This window comes from Crocodylus porosus, unplaced genomic scaffold, assembly GCF_001723895.1.
Source record: "Crocodylus porosus isolate Cpor-Errol unplaced genomic scaffold, CroPor_comp1, whole genome shotgun sequence".
NCBI classification, from domain to species: Eukaryota; Metazoa; Chordata; order Crocodylia; family Crocodylidae; genus Crocodylus; species Crocodylus porosus.
The window spans coordinates 83,432,575-83,452,334 of NW_017728943.1; the positions used below are offsets into that span (position 1 = coordinate 83,432,575).

Here is a 19,760-nt window from a genome sequence, read left to right on the forward strand (position 1 = left end):
GATGGAGCTGCCGAAGTGCTCTGCTGCCTCTGAGGAGCAGGGCTGGTGGGTGTGGGGGGCAGAGAGGCCAGCGGTGCTGGAGGCAGCAGCAGCATAAGTTGGTGTTTGGTGGCACTCTGTCCCCTGTCCCCCCCACTTCCATCATTCTTGATGAGCAATTTGTTTGTTCTACGCATCAGACAACACAACATGCTGTCATGCTGGTACTACTCCCAGGCCAGGCTGGAGCTAGAGCTGGAGTAAACATATACTCTATGCCAAATGCTGGAGCAGGGACAGAGCCTGCCAGTGCAAAAGCATGGGTAAACAGTAGAGGTGAGAGACTATGGGGGGAAGGGGTCTGAGTCTGCAGGGGGGCAAGCAGCAGGTACAGTGATGGTTGCAGGGGGAAAAAATAGGTGACAGGGAGCAGAGGTATGAGGAAGCAAAGTACAGGGGGCAAGAACACCGCACCCGCACACAGGCTATGCCTGACAGCCTGCCTCCTACGGCCTACCCCCCCACCTCCATCCTTTGCCCCTGCTTTCCTCACTGCAGCAGTGGGGGAGAATAATGTAGACACAACTCTCTAATAATTATATTCTATATATGGTCAATTATAAGAAATGTATATAATTTCCATATAAAGAATCTAATTATTGTGAGATTGTCTTAAATTCAGAGTTGTCTTCAATTTGGGTAAATGCCCGCGGTAAACCACAGTGCTCAACCCCTGGCGCATACACTAGATCTGGTCCCTGGTGCCTTATCATCCAGCCTGGCCCTGCATGCTAGATCCGGTGCAACAGTTGTTACAAGGCCAAGCAGCGGCAGTGCGGAGCCTCAGAGCATAATCCCCCCCCATTCAGGACCAGAGGCGATGTAAGGTCTCAAGGCCCCAGTCCCAGCACATGGAACCTGGTGGAAGTGACACAGTGTCCTGCGGCTCTGATCCTGGCACGTGGGGCTGAATAGAGGTGGTATGGGGCCTTTGTGCCTGATCCCCACCTGCAAGACGAGGCAGAAGTGCTCCAGGGATCTAGGGCCCTGGTCACAGAACCATAGAATCACAGAAAATTAGGGCCAGAAGGGACCTCAGGAGGTCATCTAGTCCAACCCCCTGAACAAAGCAAGACCATCTCCATATATATCATCCCAGTCAACCATGGGATAACACGGTATGCAGAACCAGGCTGAAGCAGTGTTCAGTCTCAGGACCAGGTGGGGACGGTGCAGTCTGGTTCTAGGTGTGCAGGCCTGATCCTGTGGTGCAGGGCCTGAGCCAGCCTGCAGACTAGTCCCACACCTGTCATTTGTCCCATGGGGCCAAAAGTTTACGCACCACTGCCATAAACTCTACAGTACGGTATTATACCAACCTCACAACTAAAAATCAAAACACTTCCAAATACTGTAGCAGAGGAAAAGTGTATATTTTAAATAACTGCTTAAGTATTTGTAGGCTTGGTTAAACTGCAGTGATACTGTCAGGTAGAATCACAGTGCTTTATTTCAAAATCTGCTAAAGTCCTTTGTATAACCAGGTAGCTGAAACTATAGCTACTTCTACACCAAAATGCAGGCACACATCATTGCCCAAAATATGGGAAAATGCAAGACAGAAGGGGTCACCGGATACTATTTTATGAAGGCTTCCACCTCTGTGAAGCTAAAAGCTGGAACAAACACTGGAATTGTGACCCCAAGAAAAGCCTGAAGCTAAATCCTACTTGCTTTACTCCCTTGAATAGCATGTGGCATGTATGTAAAATTCCTGATTCAGCTTTGCCTACATAAATAAGCCTACTGAGCATGCTGGCCCAGAAAGCTGGAAAGCCAGGTTCTGCACCACACCCCTCTGCACCCAGGGTGTTTGAAACTGCATCTCTTATTTTTCTAGAAAAGCATTCTAGTCATCAGAACATGGGTTAACAATACCAGAACCTTCTCTACCCTTTTTTTGAAGCTAGCCCTCTGCACCATATATAAAATATTCAAGGAATAAAAAGGATGAACAGCACTGAGAAAGTTTTTGTCTCACTGAGAGCAAAAGCTCCCTCCCAGCCAGGGAAGAATCCATTTCACTGAGCCACACACCTTCTTGTTTGTTCTTTTCCTCAAGGCCTCATATATCTCACCCTTGTGCCTGGCCCTATAGATCAACTTCAAGACAAGGGCTTAGGTCAAAAGGTTGGAGTTGCTTTTGCTATTCTTCTTCCCCATCACATCCACCAACTAAGCATTTACGGCAATTCTGTTTTGCCACAGGGAGGAATAAAACCACAAACTGAATCGAAATGCAAAAAAAATATATAGTTACATGGTGGTAAATGTGCCATTTAGGTGTAAAATTGGAAATGCAGACATTCTGGAGGGCAAGGCTAGGATTTAGAATGACCTGGATAGACTGAAAAAATGGTCTACTATCAATGAGATGTTATTCAACAAGAACAAGTGCAAAGTTCTGGACTTGGGATAGAATAACCACATGCACAAATATAAACTAAGGAATGACTGGCTTGGCTACAGTACTGCAGAGAAGGACTTAAGGGTATAATAAATGATAAGCTGGATATGAGCCAAGAAAGTGCTCTTATTGCAAAAAAAATATATTTTTTAAAGCCAACCGCATCCTGGGTTGCATTAACAGGAGTATCACTTGCAAATCAAGGGAGTGATTCTTCTGCCCTATTCAGTGCTGGTGAGGCCTCATCCGGTGTACTGTGTTCAGTTTTGGGCTCCACACTTCAAGAAGAACATGGATAATTTGGAAAGAGTCCAGTGCAGAGTAACAAAAACAATTAGGCGCCTAGGAAATGACACTTATAAGGAAAGATGGAAAGAACTAGGGCTACTTAGCCTGGAGAAGATAAGACCGAGAGGGGATTTGATAACAACTTTCTAATACTCAAAGGGTGATTATAGAAAGGATGGAGATGGGCTTTTCTCTGTGGTCATAGGGAACAGGACTAAGAGCAATGGCCTCAAGCCAAAGCAAGGGAAATTTAGGAGATTAGAAGGAACTTTCTGACTATGAGAGTGATCCAGCATTGGAACAGGATACTTAGAGAAACTGCAGTATCTCCATCCTTGGACACTTTCAAAAGCAGGTTAGATAAACATTTGGCTAGGATGATCCTGCCTTGATCAGGGGGCTGGACTGCATATCCTTGTAAGGTCCCTTCCAGCCCTAATTTCATATGATCCTATTATCCTAAATGCAAAATAAGATTTAGCCCCACAACAGCATTTTTTGAGTTAAGTATTGGCTTTAAAAAAACACTGCCTCTTTTGTTTCATTCCTATTGTATTGAGGGAAAGACGTTTTTGCAGGTCCTCTTAAATAATAAGGATCAGATTGTCAATGTCCATTTTTAACAGAGGCAATTCACAGGGTTTTGAACTTTGGCTAACTGTTTGGGTCAACTGGGTACATAAAATGTTATACATATTATGTTCTAAATTGCAGGCTATTGAGAAAAAAGCAACCAAAATGATTATGGGGTTGCTGTGACTGATACCTTCAATACTCCTTTTTATCTGTGCAGTATAGTCCAACAACAAAGATAAGCTATAACAGTTTAAACACCACGGAGTTAAAAGAACTGCCAAAGGTATTGCGATGAACAAAAACTTTATGCTGATATCCTTACATCCCATTTAGCACAAAAGGATCTTCTCAAATAAGCAGTGAAAGTTATACTGCACGAGTCATTTAAAACCATATTAAACCCTTTAAACATATATTTCCAATGCCAGAACAAGGGGCAAAATGGAACATCCATTTCCAATTGGTTGTAATTTCTATTACAGTCACTTTGGAGTCATGAACACTGATTAGCCTACATCAATTAACAGGAGTAAAAGGGTATGCACTGGCATTTTAAATCACATAATTTTGCTAAGTGAGAGGTACTGGAAGCAAAGAAGGCATTTGTGGAAATGGTCTGTAGAAAGCATGAAAAAAGGTTGCTGAGCAAAAGGCCAAATTTTCAAAGTACTTTTGAAATTCATGGATGGGCACACACATCTTTATGATTTACACTGGTGTGCAGAGACCGTTAGCTGCACTTACCCAAGTTTGACGCATAAATACCTGCTTGCATATGCAAGTACATACCATGAAGGTAACAGAGTCTCATCTATTTTTTAACTTATAAGGGCATACCAGGGGAGTGAAGGAGGGACAAGGTCAGACTTTTCCCAGATGTATTTGCATCAGTATTCATCTTATTTCTCAGCAGCTTTACAGCAACATTCATTTTCTGAACGAAAAAATGCCAGAAACAACAAGCTGATCACTTTATAAGCATTTTCAAAGTTTTGCAAAGATTTTTCAAATGACTAATGCTTTTATGTAACTAGTTCTGAATGGCAAGACAGGAAGTTGATTTCCCAAATGGAATCTCTTACCCCAGCTGTAATTACTAGTCCATAGCAATTTATTTTAGAACTTTTAAAAATCAGTATTATTATAAACTGACCACGGTGAGATCATTTTAATGTCTGGCACCATTTCTCAACTGGTTTGTTCTTAAAAATTTACACTTACATGAGCTGTATTTAAAGGCAGGTCAGACTGCCAATAAATATTTAAGTATGATCTTTGTTACTTTTAAACACTGCCCAAATAAAAAGCAAGATTTTCTTTCTTGGCTTTTCTTTTTATAGTGTAACTAGTTACAGTGTAACAAGTAACTATCCTTCCAAAAGTGTTTGTACCTAACTTTTTTCAGTCTCCAGAGCCTGGAAGAAAATGTATCAAAAATACAAAATCTAATGAATGCAGGCTTGTGAGTGTACTTCTTTATGACAGTGTGATTCTCCTTCAGCAGAATTACTTTACTGTCTATTAGGATCAGCAGATGAAGTTAAATTAACCTTTTTAGAGTTCCATTGTCTTGCTAATGATGAGGAAGTGATGCAAATACAGGGAGAAAAAGAAATCCTTCATTGTTATAAAGAAACTATGAGAGAGGAAATGAGGAAAATAAGAAACTGTTCATCTCCTTTTCCTCCCCTGCTGTCATTACCCCCACATAAAACACATCTACACAACGAAGGATCCCGATTGCATCTGCCACATCCATACATGGTACTCCCCCACAGAGGTGTAACAGATAAGATTCTGTGCTCGATGCAAACACCAGTCACTCCATGGGAGACACTGCTATGTGAGGTATCAGCACTGCCAGCAGCTGGGGAGAGATTAACACCCCCTACAACTGCCTCCAGCACCCAGTGCTGCTGAATCGCATCACCACTGGGGCTTACCAACACTTGATTCGGTTGCACCAACTTGCCCTCCCCCCACACACACCACTCGCCTCGTCCCCACAGGCTGCTCCAACCCCCCGACCCCTCTCCCAAGTGTCACTCCAAAATAAAGTTCTCCTTCCAGTAGGTCTGTGCGTCTGGCTCTGTACGGCTGAGATGGGACTGGCACTCCAAATTCATCACACGCTTACTAATTAAGGTCAGTACATTGGGCTCAACTGATTTTTATGAGAAGTTCCTCTGTTGCCACTACAACATACCAGCCAGAGTGCTAAAAGGGAAGAACAGCCTATTCTTGCTAGTGCGCTACTTCTCTGAATATCATGGAGTTCCATGCCCTTGCAGTTCTCAACCTCTGTTCGCTTAATTGTTTGAAATATTTTTCAAGTGTGGTCACTGTCTTTGTGTTTTTCAGGGTTGCCAACTCCCTGTAAATTTACAGACACTCTGTAAATAACCATGTTAAAAACTCCTCTGTAAATCCCATTTTAAAAAATGTGCCACCGGTAAAAACATGAAGCAAAAACATCTCCATAAAAACACAGAGCTGGCTGAAACTCCATGATCAGAAAAGAAGTTAGAGGCAGTGTTAAAGCACAGACAGAGCACAGCAGCGCCACCTGGTGTCCATGTGGGAATGCAGCACGCTGAAGGGAGCTCTTTTTTAGGGCTTTGTAGCTCCTTCCCCAACGACTAGCCATGTGCTGCTGCTGTTGCTGCCTCCTGTATGCCTCTAACACTGCTGGGTGGCAGGTAGGCAGACAGTGGCCCTTCTTTGGGCTTTGTTCTGGGACAGAGGAGTGAGGTTGGTAGAAGCAGCACAGTGTGGCATGCAGTCGGTGGTCCCACAGAGTGAGGGTGAGTAGGAGACCCTTGGGATGGAGGCAGCAGAGCATAAAAGCACTGGTGCAGTCAAATGGGGCAGCTAACCCAAGATAATAATTTTTTTTACTTATAATCTGCCAACTTTTTATTGACAACCAAAGTTTTTTTCTTATGATTTGAACCTGGCCCGTGTCCAGGGTCTGGCAAAAGGGTTATATTTACAGTATGTAAAATATGTCAATAAAAAAGTGTGGCTGCCAGTAAGAAACATTTGTCTTGGGTTTGCAAGCATCCTATTGAAACTGTGCTATTTGCGCAAATAGGAAAACCTTTAAAAATTACCATTTATATTACTATAGATATGATAACAGAGGTGGTTATCCATGTTAGTTTGAAGTCAGAAAGAAGATAGGGCACAGTGAAGACTAACTGGTTTAAAGAGGCACGACTTTTCATAGACAATCACCTTTGTCACATGCTATAAGTGGACAGATCCATTCTTAGCCATCTTTGTTACTGTCTTGTCTTTCCTTTCAGGTCATGTAACAATTCTTTCATAGCCTCTTTTGACTTGAATAGATGCTCAGGTATTACATTAGACATTTTCCAGTTTGCCACACTGATTTTGTGTTTCATAGTTTCTAGGGTCGGAAGGGGCCCGAGCAGATCATCTGGCCTGACCCCCCGCCATGGCAGGAAATAATACTGGGGTCAAACGACCCCAGCAAGATGTTCATCCAACCTCCTCTTAAAAACCCCCAGGGTAGGAGCCAGCACCACTTCTCTTGGAAGTTGGTTCCAGATCCTAGCTGCCCTGACCGTGAAGTAGCGATTCCTGATATCTGTTCTTAAGTTCCAAGTCACCAAGTTGGAACATACCCTAACTGTAACAGACTGGCTGCTGAATCCAGTAGTCTTCAATGGGGAGTAATCAAAAATGGGACATACAAACATTTCCATAGTAGGAAGAACCAGGATCTTCAAGTCTAATATGATGCTATCTATAGGACTATTCTCTCTAATTTTCTTAGCCATCTGAACTATGTAGAAGAAAGATAGTCAGTATTCTGATAGACTGACTTAAAATTCATCTTTCCCTAATAACTTCCTTTTGGGCCCAAAATACCTAGAAACAGAAGTAGTCAAAGCCCTTACTGTCATTTGATATAAATCAGTCAATGTTTCAGGGCCCACCTTTCCCTGGAGAATAGGTGAAACATTTTGTTATTATGTTCCTAATTGTCCTAAGTATGAGTTCTGGTGATTCAGTCAATTGGGTGAAGTGCTAAGCTCCTTCTTAAAAAACCATGAAAGTAGCTTCTTTCGTTTACCTCTCTCAAAGGAGAATTCAGACTATTCTGTCACAAGTCCCAATCTCTTGATTCACATATGCTACAGAGATGTACTTACAAATTAGGAGGGAGGTAGCAACTGTGCCATAAGAACTAAATGTCTCATGGCACTGCCAAATATCCATAGCTCCAATCAACTGAGGCTCCTCCTGTATAAGACAGTATGCTAGACAGGGACTTGATATGATTCGGTGAGAAGTGTTCTCCTGTTTGGGTCTTGTATTTGTTCTGCCGTCTCACCGACTTATTACTGCTATGCTGAGGTGATCAGATAGCATTAAGGTTGTTAGTAGTTCCACTGAGGCAGACAACACCACAGATGGACATCTTATAACCAAGCAAATGCTCTAGTCTCTCAGATGAAGTTTTTCCAGAAGGTTAATTCAAGAAATCTAAAATAAGTTTCAATTAACTGTAAAGATTATAGACAGTGCAGACAACTGGTTGGACACAATACACAAAATAACTTTTCAAAGAGGAAGTATGCAACATAATACATGTGATAAAAATAGACAGCTGCCAAAGAGTTCTTCCTCCTCATTCTGCTTCAACAGTATAATGAGGTAAAAAATAAATTAGTTGAAGCTTAAACACATTTATTCCAGACTGGCTTAAATATACTGCATGAGATGTTCCTTGGATTTTTGTGCAGACAGCTGCAATGAGACATTCTAACATTTTTAACAGGTTATAAAAAGTTTTAAAATTTTATTAGGGGAGAAAACACTTGTAATAGTATATCATCACTTAAGCATTTTAACCAGTTCAACGCTACAGATTTTTACAGTAGGACACATCCTGTCTCCTTCTGTATCTTTGATAGAATCCTATGGACTTGTGGTTAAAGCTTTTCAATACCTAAAGCACTATTTAATTCACACCATCATTGTCTGTATACCTTGTTGCAAACCATGAACCTAATCCTGCATTACTTAGCTATGCACAGTTCCACTGATTGCAGTGAGATTTCCATGTAACTTTCTGTTACAGAGGAAAAAACAAATTGGATGTTTACTGAAAAACTTTGTTAACAAAGAATTAAGGTTGCTCTGTCCTGTCCTGTCCCTTCAAAGTACAGCGTGTTCAGTGATGCTCAATCCTCTGAAAACCAAGAAATGAAGAGTAAAGGTACATACCAGTGTAAATTTAATTTTGTTTTGTCTGGAGCTGGCAATAACCAAGTAGAATTATCTGCAAGCACTCCATCTGTATGCAACATACTGGGTCAAGGTGTGCCTCAGGCTACATTAAACATGTTGGGTGTAGGCATAATGAATAGTTGGTGGTTATCTGCAACAGCTTGGGGATATATTTTCAACCCCCAGACCAATGAGCTAGAAATGCTGAGGAAGTTGAGGGAGGCTGTGAAAGCAGAAAACAAAGTAATAATGGACAACTTCAGTGATCCACAAATAGACTGGGTCAATCTAACATCAGGCCAGGATGGAGGCCAAATTTCTTGACATTATAAAAGGCTGCTGTTTGGCACATTTAGTCCTGGAACCTACAAGAGGAAAAGCCATTCTAGACCTATTCTTAAACAACATACAGGATATGGTGCAAAGAATAAGCATTACTAAGTCTCTCTGCAGTAGTGACTACAAAGCAATTGGGTTTGACATCCATGTAGGAGGGGAGATGAGAAGAAAATCTACCACAGGAGCCTTTAACTTTAAAAAGGGAGACTATCAAAATGAGGAAGATAGTTAGACAGAAGTTAAAACAGGCCCCTACAGAAGTGAGGAACTTGCAAGCATCATGGCAATGAGTTATGAACACCATACTGGAGGCACAGAGCAAATGCATACCGCAAATGAAAAAAAAAAGAAAAAAGAAAAAGCAAGTGGACCCAAAGAAAGCCAGGATGGTTTAATGGCAGAGTTGCAAAGGCTTCTTTCAAAAAATGGAAAACAAATTGTAATGAGGAACATAAAGAGAACAAGCTCTGGCAAATCCAATGTAAAACCATAATAAGACAAGCTACAAAAAAATTGGAGGAGGAACTTGCTAGAGACCTAAAAGGTAAAATTTAAAATGTCTTTAAGTACATTAGAAGCTGAAGACTTGCCAGGGAGTCAGTTGGGCCTTTGGATGATCATGGTGTAAAAGAGGCACTAAAAAATCACAGGGCCACTGGCAAGAAACTAAACACATCTTTTGCATCTGTCTTCACTGTAGAAGATGTTAGGGAGATTCCTTCACCAGATTCACTCCTTTCTAGGGGTAAGTCAGTGGAGCTGACCCAAACTGAGGTTTCAATAGATGAGGTCATAGAAGAAACTGATAAACTAAACACTAGAATAACCAAGACCTGATGATATTCAGCCTAGGGTCCTGAAGCAGCTCAGACTGGAGCTCCTAACTGTAATATACAACCTATAACCAAAAACAGAGGACTGGAGGATTACCAATGTGAGTCCAATATTTAAAAAGGTTCCAGAGGAGACCCAGATAACTAAAGCCTGGTGAGTCTAATTTCTGTTCTTGGAAAACTGGCAGAAACAATAATAAAAACAAGAATTGTTCAGAACATGAATGAACATGACTTGCTGTGGAGGAATAACTATGGTTTTGTCAAATGGAAATCATGCTCACCAACCTACTAAAGTTCTTTCAGGGTGTCAATAAGCGGGTGGATCAAGGTGACCCAGTTGACAATATTTCTGGACTTCCAAAAAGCTTTTGACAAGGTGCCCACTTAAAGCTCCTAATAAAGGAAGGTAGTTATAGGATTACAGGAAGGTCCACTCATGGATTATAAATTGGCTTAAAAATAGAAAACAGAGTGATCAGTTTTTGGGATGCAAAAAAGTAAGCAGAGGTATGATGGTAGGTAGAGTATTCCTACATTGACTTTTAGTAGTAGTAGTAGTAGGTATTCCTAGCTTAGCTGTAACCACACAGGAAGCAGGTCTGGGAGTAACTGGGGACAGTTTTGGAAAGAGCTGCTTGAGAGGGGAAATGAATAGGGTTTATCAAATATTAAGTGCTGAAGATGAAGCAAAAGTAAACAGAAACTTATTTATTAGCTCTCAAAAACTAGGCGTCACAAAATTAAACTAGTAGGTAGTAAGTTTAAAACTAAAAGAATTAGTTATAAAATATCTACCAGAAGTTATTTTTTACAAAGTATGGAGCATATAATTAAGGTGTGGAACTCAATGCCACAAGGTGTTGTGGAAACTGATAGCTTAGCCAGATTCAAAAGGGATTAGACTAATTCTTGGACGAAAGGTGCAACAGTAGGTCTTGAACATGGGAGCTGGGGAACTTGTTAGACCTTAAGTGCTACAGGCTGCAAGTCAGAGAGTAACAGTGGAAAAATCCTGTTCATTCTCCCTTTCAGTATCTACTCTCTGCCACTGTGTGACACAGGATACTAGGTAAGATGGCCCTATGGTCCAAACCTATGACAGTTCTTATATTTTTATGTGTTTTTTCCCCATTCTACAAGGGGAAAAAGAATACTTGTCTTGGATTTAAGTATAGGTGGGTCATAGGGTGTAGGAGTTGTGGAGGGAAGACAGGCACCAGGGGGACAAGTGACTAGGGGGCAACCACTGGGGGTGAGGCAAGTAGTATGAGGGCAGGTGGGGAGGCAAGGGGCAGGTTGCCTCCCACCCCATCAGGGCTAGGTTCCGTTCTGCATTCCCCCCTGCTGTTGCTTATCTTACTGCAGTTGAGAGCAAGGACAAATTTAAGATGACCCCCCCCAATAATAAGGTTCTATACATGGAAAATTGTAACAAATTTATAATTTTCCATATATGAAACCTAATTATTGGGGAGTCATCTTAAATTTGAAGTTGTCTTGGGTTGGGGTAAATATGGTACTTCACTTTACTGTCAAGTTCTATATGTTGTCAACAATGGTGCATGGGGAATTATGAGCAAAGAGGTGCAACATAAGCAGTCGGTGGCTCTAATGATGGGTAATGAATATATTATGTGACAGGGATTCATGACTGTGACAGGGCTTTTAAAACGGGTCTGAAGAGGTTGTAAGGTTTAGCAACGCATGGGACGGTTTTAGTGAAGCAGGCTCAGTGCTTGAGTGCAGAACAGGTGTAGAGAGCTTATATTTAGCATAGCATGTTTTGCCTTTACCACAGGAAGCCAAATTGTGCTACATCTGTTATGTGCCCTATTTTTGAATGGTACATTCTGCTGGTTAAAACAGACTGCAAGGCTGTGCGTACGTGTGTGTATACATACGTGCATACACTGGGACATCACATAGTAAGGCAGAGTTAAGGCTCTGTTAATGCATACCTCAACTCTCTATTGCCTGCTTTTCAGAGCTTTGAGTGTCACTATACTTGATTTTCAGGTACAGGACAAGACTAAACTCCGCATTAAAGCTTGGCAATAAATATTAAGCTTTCATGTGATGATATGCCCATAGCCCTTCCTCAGAACCATCACCCCTTAACTAACTAAACTATACTGATGCCAAAACTCAAAGTATCTAGATTCAAGTACTAGATAGACCTGGATAAGTGTATTTACAGATTCTATGAAACAAAAGGAAACTTATGTAACTTAAAGGAACGCTCTTTCATAGGCAGTAGCTTAAGTGCCTGCTATTAATCAAGATAAAGACATCAAGTTTATTCAGCTTAGCAATGAAATATTCAGTTCAAGCCAGGTTCCAATAGTGTACAAGTGTCATGACTAACATGTATCACACGGCTTGTTTTCATCCTCTCTGCCCAGGAAGAACTGTGCATGAAGAAGACTAAAAGAAAATATACCACCAGAGGTCATTTCATGCAGAGGTTCTCATCTCAGTGTACTTTAACATATTGATTACCATATTTACTTGATTAAAAGACAAGGCTTTTTACACCATTTAACATGGAGGGAAGCCCCTCACCTTACAACGAAGCATGAGGCAGCAGCAGGGAAAGGGAAGAGGGGGGAGGGCAGTCAGCTGCTGTAGCCTCAACTAAGGGCTGGGGCTGGAGTCGCAGCTGCCACCTGTCCTGCTTGCTGCCTCTGCACACTCCGCCACTCCTCCACTGCAGCCTCTAGTGTCTGTTCCCCCATGACACTTCCCCCTTTCTCACACGCTCCTCCTTAATTTTGCTCCCCATCAGCAGGCTGCATCCCTGCTGTGGTCAGAAGCATGGAGCATGGGTCTGGGGTATGGCTCCAGCCCAGCCCTGTAGCAGTGACAGAGACAGCACTACTCTTCCAGCCTGACCCCATAGCAGCAGTGGCAGGAAGTCAGCACTGCTCCTGTGGGGCCAGGCTGGAATAGAAGTACCAGCTCCACGCTGCTACCCTGGGGCCAGGCCGGAGCCATGCTCCATGCCCCAGGCTGCAGCAGGGATGGAGCGTGCCAGCAGGGAGCAAAGGTATGGAAGGGCTAGAGAGGGAACCAGGAGAAAGAGGGGGCAGGGACCTGAAGCTGCAGGTGGCAGAAGTAGCATGGAGAAGGTAGGAGGGGAAGGTATAATCAGGGCAGCCTGAGGGTGGGGGGCAGGCACAATGGGTGGGGTGAGTAGGGGAATGGGGAAGGCAGCAGGAGGCAAGCTGCCTGCCTCTCTGCCTGTCCCACCACCTCCACACTGTCTGCCCCCTACCATCCCCACTGCCTACACTATTATTGCCCCCACCTGTCCTACCATGTTCCCCCACTACTACCTCCCCCATTCTGTCCCCTACCACCTGCCTCCTTACTGCCCTCATCACCTCTCCCCCTTGCACCAGCAGTAGTGTGTGGGAGGGTGGAGGTGAATTTAAGATGATCATCCAATAATTAGAGTCTATACACGGAAAATTATAATAAATGTATTAATTTTCTATGTGTACAATGTAATTATTGGGAGGCTGTCTTACATTCAAGGTCACGTTGCATTCAGGTAAATATGGTAGTTTAACATCGTGTGTGTGTGTGTGTGTGTGTGTGTGTGTGTGTGTGTGTGTGTGTGTGTGTGTGTGTGTGTGTGTGTGTGTCTCTTTTCACATGTCAATGTACCTAGGAAGAGGAAGAACAATTTCCTCCTGTTAATACAATTCAGCCTTACCTCTTGGCTAGTTTGGTCTTCTGGGAAAGATTCCGCAATTTAGCTGACACATGGGGACAGACTGTAACTTGCACCATAAATATATTTTAAGTGCAACAATGTCAGCGATGCAAGACACTGTAGTGAAGGGAATTAGTACAACACATACCAGGCAGATTCTCCATTGCCTTGAACCCCACATATTGGCCTCCAAATAGCTCAATATTTTGTAGCTTATATTATCCATGAGAGAGAGAAGTTCATATTTGTGATCATGTGTTTAAGCTTATAAGCAACCTAACTTTCAAGCTACAAATACCAACCCTTTATCACTACTAATCTTCCCATTAAATGTATTTCACTGATGACCCATTCAGAAAGTAAAATTTGCCTCGAAGTACTGGCTTTGAATTTTATCTAAGACTGTTTATACTCTGGAGTTTCACTTCTGTGCAAAATTGCTATATTCCCCTTAATCCCATTCATTACTAAAAATCACATTTAAATTTTTTTTAGTTGAAAGTCTTCATGAGATGCTATATTTTTATCATTATCATTGCTTATCCATGTATCCAAAAAGTAGCAGATCCCACACAGACATAAAACACTCAAGTCCACTCCCCAAAATAAATAAATTTAATAGTCTTTACATAATAATTTAGGTAATATTTATTGCTAACTTGAATTTCTATAGTTATTTTCATTGTTGCCAAAACTCTTTCAGAATCTAAAATAGTTAAGAGTCATCATAATAAGATAGATAATTACTGCCATATGCTCAAGATGAGCAAGCCAAGGCACAGAGAGGATAAAAGGTTTTTCTAGGGACAGAGAATGATATAGCAACTCAAGCAGCAATGTTGAAAGGTTATTGACTTTCTGAAGAAAGATAATGTGTGTGTACTTCTCCACTTTCATCATGCAATTCTCAGATCAAAAAGATCATTCACATTAAATGCTAAAGCCTTGATAAAATACTTTATTTCATGTTAATAACTTTATTATAGTAGGGATGTGAGAGAGAGATAAGAGAAGAGTCAAAACACTAATTAACTTACCAAATTCCAAGGATAACAGCAAGCTCTTCTGCCAATAAATCAGGTATTTGGTACTGATTAGTATCTGCTAACTTTATCTCATTTAGGACTGTATCATCATTTAAATCATAATTCTGTTGAAAAAGATGCATATTTTTACAAGAATGGTCAAATCATGATAATAACAATGTTAAGCGTATTTTGTAGAGCCTAATACATGCATACACCTATTTAATTATTTGCAAGTCGAATGCAGGCAGAATTTTGTAGTACAGATTTTTAGGTGCTAAGTCAATCCCTTCGTATTTTGTTGATAAGGGCGAGGATTCTGCCTAGTCACATTTACCTCACATCTCTTCAGAATCCACATATACTAGACACTGAGAATAACATGCTTTGAATACAAATGCTTCTTTGAACAATGGTTTCCCTTTAGTATCTCAAAAGTACTTCTGCACAGAGTTCTGTTACTAGTAAATTTTCTAGGATTTTGTAGATGACAAATTCAGTAGTCACCTTTTTACTACTTGTTTTAATATAGTTCAAATATTAAGGCAGCTTTCCAGTAAGAGTATCTGGGGCAAAACCCCTCCCCATCAATGTAAGATGAAAAGTGATAAAGGAAAATGATAAAATTACTAATTGCAATAGTGGGAAACTGGACTTAACCCAAAAGATCCCTTCCGGCCCTATACTTTCTCCAAAGTGACAGTTGTGCTTTCTTTAAAACAGGATGGGTTTGATTTACATCAAATCGATTTAAATCATGATTTAAATCACTGGTCAGGAAGCCTTGATTTAATCACCGTTTGATACAAAAGGTGCATTCTTGTTGTTTGATATAACCTTCATACATATTATTCACAACTCAGAGACAAATGTAGGTTTCATTTTTAGTAGGTACACACTATACACTTTAAAGCAGTGATTTATTTTGATATTTTTCAGATTAATTTTGCTCCTATATCAGAAAACTGAATTATGATTTGGTTATTTTATTTACCAAAGCTAATTGAAGCAGATACTTGTGAAGTCATTGGGAGGCAAACTATGTCCAATTCACTAGATCAATCATGAACATTTGGGGGATATTTTCACTACGCTGTATCTGGAGGGCATCAAATGAGCACTGCAGCCATATGTTATTAGCTTAGGGCTTTCTTCACTTTCTTCCAGATTTCTTCTCATCTTTGACTTCTTCTCTCTTCCTTGGCCTTCTAAGCCTACTGCTGTGACTGGTTTTCCCTTCTACCATACCATTCCCTCACCAGATCTCAAATCAATGGAGAGGCTATACTCAGAAACTGAACCCCATAAGATTGAGCTCCTAACGTAGTCTATGACCTGTTGTGACTTGTTTATAAAACTTTTCTAAAAAGGTTACATGAATAGATTGTCTCAAATAGTATATAATTAGAAGCTGTAATCCCTATTCCATGATAATATCTTTGAACTTTAACACATCTTAAATTAAAACTATCTTTATATAGGTAGTTTTTTTAAAGCCTATTAACAAAAAATAAAAAATACCATTAAATTAAAAAAAAGGATTTAAAAGTCCTTTAAAGAAGTTGTTGATTTTTATCCACCCTGCTTTAAAACATTTCTAAATTAAAGAATAGCACTATGCAATGTTAAAGATTAATAATAAAACATGTACTAAGATCCGGGTGCATCTGGGACTGATTTAAAAGGTTCAGTTCTAACCAAGTTTCCACTCATGGTTGTTTCATTGTAACAACTTCAGCTGTAGGTCTGTCCACATGAAGGTCTTTTTCTTTTCAATAGCAGACATACTATACAGGATGTCGAGGACTTGCAACATTTCGAGTTACAACGTTTTGCACTTACAACATTTATTAACTGACACCATTTCAACCTTGATGTCAGTTTTGACTTTACAATGTTTGATCCGACAACGCCACATCAGCAAACAAGTTTGCTGTGTCACCCATCTTCGTGGAGAACACCTGTCCAAACTTCCTTGGACAATTTCTTTAAGAAAGCAGAAGACAAGCCTCCAGAAAAACTTGCAGCCAAGACTCCTGAGAAAACTCCAGCCAAGAGCCCTTCAAAAAGTCCAACCAAAAGCCCTTCATAAAGTCCAGCAAAGTCCCAAGAGCCCTTCAAAAAGTCCAGCAAAGTCATGTCAAAGAACTCCTTCCAAATCGATGATTGCTTTTTACAATATAAATACATTAATATAGCTATATTATTCATCTGTAATTGATTGAGTTAATCAAAATTCTGGGTTATTTTTGGTGAAAATAGGGTATTGGGCCTTGGTTCAGGAAGCAATCCCCCACTTATAACATTGTTTCCTATGGGAAAATCAGTTCCGAGTTATGTTTTGACTTAAGATGTGGTTTTCAGGAACCAATTGTGTCGTAAGTCCAAGGACTGCTTGTATTTCATCCTAACCCAACCACACTGAAAACAAAATGAACCACTTTTGCTCAATTTTTTAAAAAATGGTGCCAGAGACCAAGCAGAAAACTGAATTTTACAGAAAGACATGAATAACTGGAGAACAAGATTACATAGTATTTTTATTGTGAATTCCTAAATACAGAGGTACATGTTATACCAGGGGCGGGCAATTATTTTGGGCAGAGGGCCGCTTATTGAGTTTTGGCAAACCCTTTGAGGGCTGCATGACAGGCAGCCCAGAGCAGATTAATATTAATTTTCTAATTTTTTTAGGGGCCCTGGAGGCCAGATAGAATGGCCTGGCAGGCCACATCCAGCCCCCAGGCCACATTTTGCCCACCCCTGTGTTATGCCCTGCTATGTAAGTGGCCTGCAACCTATACATATAACCAAACTCTATACTTCTGCAGCCAAATAGCTTTCCCTGAACTCCCACTAGCTGTTATTCTCCTAAAATATGCGACATATTTTCAGACTCACATTATGAATATTAATATATAAAACACTATGCATCCACTAGCATAAGTCACTTACGACAGCCATACTTCTACTTTGTTTAGACTTCTTAAATAGATATAAGGGTATGCATCATCAAAGATTTGTTAAGTATTTTATTCAAGTTTCCCAGTCTTTCTACGATTGTACAATTGTATGTAGCCCTTGAAGCTCATAGATTCTTTGGAAGAATATATGCTCAGGCTCCTTCAACTCTGAAACCTAGCCTCTGGACTACAGAAACCCAGTCTGTCTCCCTGGTCCCAACAAGAGTTGAGTTAGCTGGCATTCTGGAGGGCGCTTACCTTCACAAAGAAATAATGAAAACAGAACTAACTGCAGCAATATGAACAGCCTTTCCAAAACAAGGCAGCATTTATTAGTCAACTAGAATACAGCATGAAGAGTCCTTAAATCGGTATGGCCAAGCTGATCTTAAAGATCCTAGAAGTCCTATATTTAATTTGCCCAACAGACCAGATTTCCTTAAGACCTGTTCCTCTGTCAGACCTTGGATGCCTGTCCCTGTGTCTGGCTACAGGCAAAATTAAATTGCCTCCTTAGACTTGGGTTTGTCTTTTGCAAGCCCAGTGGTTCCTCCTGCTCATTAAAAATTAAAATGTGCGGCTGTTGATTTAACCAAATTGCTCCTTAGATGGATAGCCGTTCTGCACCTGATAGGCCATTTAGAGCCAACCTGGACACTTGCATGCTGTTCAATTTCATCTTTGTTGATCCTTAGAAGTTAACTCATTTGCATTTAGGGGGGTGTCTACACATGCAGCCCTATTAGTGTACTGTAAACTAATAAATGCTGCCATACATTAGTACATGTAAGCACAAGTAGTATTCTATGGTGGTGTCATTTAGTGAACCACAATGCACATGTAGATGCTGATGGGACTAGCTAGTGCCTCAGTATGCAGACTGCCTGACAACTAGCCCCACACTGAAGCACCCTTGTGCCCCAGCCAGCCCCTGCGCAGCATGTTGAGGTGGGTCAGAGCAACCACAATCTGTCAGGCTGACCTCCCATGTCTCCTGCCAGCCAGGGCTGCTCAAACCCAGCTCAATGTGCTGCAGTCCTGGGCACATGTATAAATGCAGCACCCAGGAGCCTTAAACTCCTGTGTGAACTGTACCACTAATAGCACGTGTAGACACACCCAGGAAGTTGCACTATATCGGAAGGTGGAAAACCGAGGTACATATAAAAATGTAAGAAAAATTCCCTACGTTTTCAATACCCATCCTAACCTTAGTCTGTGCCTTACAAAACACAACTAATGCCCCAAAAACAGTTCTTGTCAAAGAAATCTTAGTTAATAAATATGCCTGCACTAATTACACCCCCAGTTCCCTTCCTCAATGCCCCCAAAAAAGAAAGAGAAACTTTGCCCTCTGTCCATAACATGGGTTTTGAAATCCTGAATTATAAAATAACTGTTTTCAAATACATACCTTTGTTAAATTTTCTAGGGGAGTAGGTATAGGGCTAAGTTCAAGGTGAGGAGGGGAGACACCATCTTTCCTTTGGACATCAAGAATAAGCTGGGCTACAAACTTTTCCTGAAATCGTGTCCTTTTTCCCAAAGCACCTATAGAGAAAATAAGATATGGCAGTTGACCCATTAAGAAGGAGTTCTGCACCCCCACTAGTTACTTATGAGCTTCAAAAAACCCCGGAAACAATTAAAAACTAAGCTGCAAAATCCAGGAGTAATTTGTTTTCACTAGAGCTGTGTGATGAACAACAAGCTTCTTTACTGTTTAATAATGGTATATTTATATAGTTTTACTGAAGGGAATAAATCTATAGATTTTTTATTTTAAAAGGCACATTATTTAACATTCAAAACTTACTATTGAAAATCATTACTTTACATCCTGTTCTTATTTAAAAAAAAAAATCACAGAGTTAATTTTATTTTTAAAAACTGAACCTCTACAAACAAGAATACTGTTTTCATTTATTAAAACAGAATTCTGCAAGGAGCACTAAAGGGCCAAATTTTCAAACTTGGCTGCCTAATGTTATGTTCTGTATCCCTGAACAAATATTTGTTTGTTAAAAATCATGCTATGGATTCCAAAGTTAAAATGCTTGGCATCTACGACCCTGGCTAACCTCAGCAGGAGGGATAAGCAGTAGGAAAGTCTGAAAAAAATAAGGTTAAGGTAGAAATACTGGCACTAATCCCATTTACCTAATCTATTATCACGTTTATTTTCAGTTTAAGGACATATCATTTTTTCAGGACAACAATAACCTGCCTGGCTCATAGTCAAAATGGAGAACTAAGGAACAGAAGAAACAATATAAATGTAATGAGAGTGTTTAGGGATACCTAGGT

At 40.7% G+C, this 19,760-nt stretch overlaps 1 protein-coding gene across 1 annotated transcript in view; it reads right to left on the reverse strand.

Annotated features, from left to right (window-relative positions):
* The window catches only part of TTC27 (tetratricopeptide repeat domain 27), a 215,503-nt gene that overhangs the window by 142,134 nt on the left and 53,609 nt on the right, over positions 1-19,760 (reverse strand). Inside the window, exons 7-8 of the mRNA XM_019549711.1 lie at positions 18,868-19,004; positions 14,503-14,615 (exon numbers count right to left, since the gene is read on the reverse strand). Coding sequence (XP_019405256.1) covers positions 14,503-14,615; positions 18,868-19,004 — 250 coding nt within the window. The remainder of the gene's footprint in view (positions 1-14,502; positions 14,616-18,867; positions 19,005-19,760) is intronic.